The sequence below is a fragment of the Cupressus sempervirens genome, chromosome 11 (genome assembly GCF_028749045.1).
Source record: "Cupressus sempervirens isolate cs-2001-9-10 chromosome 11, ASM2874904v1, whole genome shotgun sequence".
NCBI lineage: Eukaryota > Viridiplantae > Streptophyta > Pinopsida > Cupressales > Cupressaceae > Cupressus > Cupressus sempervirens.
The window spans coordinates 288960005-288964953 of NC_143128.1; the positions used below are offsets into that span (position 1 = coordinate 288960005).

At 36.1% G+C, this 4949-nt stretch overlaps 1 protein-coding gene across 1 annotated transcript; it reads left to right on the forward strand.

The window, feature by feature from the left end:
* Positions 1-283: 283 nt before the first annotated feature.
* On the forward strand, positions 284-2751 carry LOC149529241 (uncharacterized). Its single transcript, XM_089809564.1, has one exon. The coding sequence runs from the start codon at positions 582-584 to the stop codon at positions 2304-2306; it is 1725 nt and encodes a 574-aa protein (XP_089665690.1). The 5' UTR covers positions 284-581; the 3' UTR covers positions 2307-2751.
* The last annotated feature ends 2198 nt before the right edge of the window (positions 2752-4949 follow it).

Sequence of the window (4949 nt, forward strand, 5' to 3'; positions counted from 1 at the left end):
GACAATTTTATTCATCCATGACTAATTCCCTCTTATGGGCATGGCTCTTTAGTCATTTCAAAAAACAATTCAACATATCCCATAAGAGACGATTAAACCAACCAATTTACAATTGAAACCGACAATAAGAATAAGGAATGGGAGAGACCGAGTACGCAGGGCTAATTGCGAATACAAAATACAAACAATTACTACTACTACTAATAATAAATAAATAAATAATGGGGAAAAAGACACCAAAGAAACATAAATTGAGCAATATCTTAACTTGTCAAAATATGGAACAAATAGATATGGTATGGTGAAGACTTCCTGAAATTGTTTATGGTAATTGTGCAAAGCAGAAGATTATTCTGGAGAGGGAAAGGGACGGGGAGACTCTTAAAAATGAATTAACACCTTTTGTCGCCTCTATATTTTCGAGATAATCACTCCTCGTAAAGACAGCGAGGAAAAAGTGCTTTCATGATTGTTTACTAGCTCTGGTACAGACGAGGGTAGTTTGAACGATGCTCGACAGGCGTATTTCTGATTTATTTTTACAGGGGAATTTCAGAAAACCTATTTAAGGATTTTAAAGAATGGCAAGAGCAGATTTGAAGCTGCAGAGTACCTCTCAGTTGTTCAAACAAGCGGCGTTCTCATTTAAGGCAAGTATTTGGGTTTTCTTAAGCATAGCTCTTTTGTCTTCTGTATACGAAACTGGTATTGAGCGTGCTACCGATCTGTCTGGTTTTTCCTTAAATTTTAACGATACCAGACTTTCGGTTGACTTTGATTTCCATTTAAAATCCCTTTTTCCAATCCACTCAGATGATGAGGTTAATGGAGCAAAGCAGGGGGGTGTAGATTCTTTGTTGGGTCGTTTCCTATCTGCAATTTTTGCACCCACATCCACAATCAATGGAACTAGTGCGGGATTGGCACAGAAAGAATATAGTCAAGCAGAAAAAGATAGAGCAGTAGAGGCCGCGGGCCAGAAAATTGGACTCAGTGAGAGAGGAGATCAAGTAATTGACAATATAGTAGAAAAAAGTAAGCAATCCAATGAAATAGAGAAAGTCCAAAATGAAAAACCGAATGAATCAGATGCAAATGCTTATGTCAAACCCAATGAACCAGAAACAACTGACAAACTACCGGCAGAATCAGAATATGCCCCCTTTGAAAATATCATTCAAGAAAACCCATCAGAAGATAGCAAAGACCTTGATGAATCTGATATGACCCCCAATGAAAACCTTAATCATATAGAGATTGATTCTGGGACGGCCCACAAAAGAAGTTTCAATAAACAAGGAATTACACAAGATGAAAATAACGCCGAATTGGAGAATGAACCAGATAGTGCAGGTGGTTTAGATGGAAATGCCTTGGAAGATGGTGGTGAGATAATTGGATCTCCATTAGTAGGGTCACTGAAAATAGTTCATAGGTTTGGGAATGAAAGCAAGAAACATATTGCTAAGAAATTGCTGAAGCAGAAAGCTAGGACCTCATCATCTACAGGCATATTTGATCAAGGTGCAATTCCGCCTGGAGCAGAGAAGACTTTGGCTCTCGTGCTGTCAATTATTCTGCTAGTTTCCTTTGTTATTCTCTTAGTTGTTACCTTTCAGGTTGCATTTGTTCTCAGAGTTGTAGCCTTTACTGTCACTAGTACTCATGTCGGGAAGAAAGCCTCAATTAAGCAATCACTTAGATCAAGCCTGAGGTCTGGCATTTGGAAGTTAATGTGGTTTGCGATATTTATTGGGTTTCTTCAAGAACTTCAGACCCAATTCATGGCTAAGATTTTTTTTGGAGAGGCCTTGGAGAAGAATCAGATTGAAAAATTGGTATATAGGTTGTCAGTCATGCCCTTTTCTTTCTTGGCTCCATGGAAGGATGATTTGGCGACTGGCATGGGTATGTTTTTACGGATAGGGGCTTTTGTAAGTTTTCGGTATTTGTTTGACTGGCTGATTTATAGTACTTACATCGTGGGGTGCTGGGTAGCCATTATGGAAAGAGAATATACTGGTCGTGAAGCTTTGAATAAAGGCTGGAATCTGGTAAAGAACATGGCATTTGAAGCTGCTATAATTAAAGTTGTTGAAGCTATTTTCTGTGGACGAAGCTTTGGTTGGATTCTCAAGAAACATGGTGGACAGTTCTTTTCAGCTTTTACAATAACTCTAATGCAGACATACTTTTTAATAGTTTGGTTGATCTTCTACTTTGCTGCAAGATGCAAGGAAGATGAGAGTGGGAGAGAACATTTTTCTCACCAAGATTTGGAGGACTTTCTGGACAAATTCAGGTAAATCCATAGTTGCAGTAATGATTGAAAGAATGGCCATTTTAAGAATACCGATTAGATGACTTTCTTGTGTATAATTATTTCCAGCACATGAAGGCTTGTATTGAAAGCAATCCATGTGATATGTAGATTGTTAAGGGTCAATATTGGGTATTCCTGTAGGATTCTCTTTCTTTCCGAAGATTATCTTACAGAAAAAATCTGAATATATCGGTTAAGAAGGCAATGTTCTGTACTGACCAAACCTACGTATCTAACCATGGGTTACAAAACATTAGTATTTTTCTTAGCTCAAGTAAATAAGCTATTTCTTTTCTTGTTCCTTTTTGCATTTTTAGTAGGTTTGTAAATGCAACATGCCTTGAAAAGGTTTCTGGACTCATAGTTCCATCTTCTTTGTGCACAGTTACTGATTAGCCCTATAATATCTTTGTTTTTTGTTTATAAAATGCTATTGGCATTATCTTGTTTTGCTTCCTTGGTTATCTTCTCAAAACCTGTAATAGAACTTATGAGCATAGAATATCTAACAGGCAACAGTATTTTGATGCATTGGCCCAAAGCAGTTCTTGAAATTCTTACATAGCACCCTTGGCTGCAGTTTAAGAGTGCTTCGAGTATATAGTATGCTTTTTATTATTTGGTACAATTCTTATATACCTTGTTTTAGATTTTGTTCTCTGAAGCTGGTACCAAACTCATTGACTAAACTCCTAGGTTTTCTTCTCAAAACTTGTAATGGAACTTGCTAGCATAGAATATTTAACAGGCAGCAGGAATTTGATGCATTGCCCCAAAGCAATTCTTGAACAATTTTCAACACACCCTTGACCGTAGTTTAAGAGAGATTCAAGGATATGATATTCTCTTTACTAGTTGGTACAATTCTTTTATATCTATTCAGTTTATGTTTTCTGAATTTGGTACAAAACTCATTGATGTAGCTTATTCTAACTGTGCTGATTCATTTTTAACTCAAAAGTTAAATGGTATTTGGTCCCCATGAATCCAAACAAACATGAATATGTCCAGTAAAGGCATAAATGTCAGACAACCTGTTTTCATTACAAAAGGTGGCTCTCCATAACATTTCTAAATCCCGCTCACAGTGTCAAAGAAAAATTTGAGTACAAAGAAGACCCTAATAAAGATTTTTAAATCACTTTCATCTTTGGTATATCTCAATCTAACACAATAATATATGGTATCATGCCTGTCTTCTTGAATCTTAGGAACAGTATCCTCACTTTGCGCGCATTTTCTCTCAAGAGAGTACTGAAAACTATTGTTTCATGAATCCTTACTCCAACTTAAAAGGTGAATGTATAATGAATGAAGTCTAATTGCAATAAACTTTACAAAAGCTCTCTTTTGCATTGCCTTCTCTTCTTTCAAACTTTGCCTCTCCTATTAGAGATTAGCCATCTAAAACTAGTAAATGTAATAGAACCCATCCTCTATTTTTTTCTCTCTCCAAAGTATTGACTTCTAGCTTCTGAGAAACAATAAGAATATCTTCCTTACAAAGAAATTATAATTGTCTAGAGATTCTTCTATTTTTGTTAAAGAATGCTCTGTTGGTTCCCAAAATCATAGATTGGAAATTCAAGAGCTCTGTCAATTCTCCAATAGGATTACTCAATTAGTTTTGGCCAATGAACAGGAATAATCTCCTGATTCAATTCCCTGTACTTTAGGCTTCGCTAACCTAGGCGGGTGAACCTTCCTTAAACCCTTATGACTTGGTTCAAAGCTTCTCTATAGCGAATTAAATTTTTTGTGAGTTATAAGTTGGCAAGATCTTTAAACTCTATCAAAATAAAGTAATGTGAATGCTTGAAATGATTAAATATTAATTAGCCGATAGGCTATTATAGGTGGAGATTTCATCCAAAACCTGTCCGCTTAAAACAACTAACTGGTTTTAGAGGTGGTTTGTGGTACATTCTAGATTGAGTATCTTTCAGCAAATCTAATATATTAAAAAAAATTTAAGTGCTCGATCCCATTGCAATTTTTTGCAATAAAGGTGAGATACGTAGAATTACAAATTGGATCTCAAATCAAATCTAATCTACCAATGTGAATAATATCTAAGTGATTCGATGGCAGCATTCATTTGTATTCATGGCCTACCTTGTCCATAAATAGATTCAATATTCTGAGTTATTCAACAATTCAGACACAACGTTGAAATCGCTTTTATATGAACTTGCACGAAAGAGGGTCTGCTGTTTAAATCCCACTCCTTTGATTCATATCAGGATCAATTTGATTTGCATTAGTTCAATATGTATAAACTATATTGAGATGTGATACCAGTAGCCTTGAATCAATTTTAAATGAGGAGCCTGTCCATCATATGTATCATGCTCCCAAATATTAATATTGTTCCTGTGATACCTGTCTCGGTTATGTCCACATGGTCTGATGGCCGTCTGCATGTCTAATTTCTGTATGCGATGTGCGCCTAAGGTGAAATAGCTAGCTGTCAAGACTTCATCAGCATTACATCAAACTCTTTGACACCTTCCCTCTTTAATTCATTCAGTATCTCTGAGTAAGATGTACATTAAACCACGAACACAGTTGACTGATAGCTCAAACAACTCATGACATAGTTCATCTGTTTAGCCTGCTTCTTATA

Excerpts from the sequence above, each read along its gene's own strand:
- LOC149529241 (XM_089809564.1), top strand. The coding sequence starts at position 582 with ATGGCAAGAGCAGATTTGAAGCTGCAGAGTACCTCTCAGTTGTTCAAA.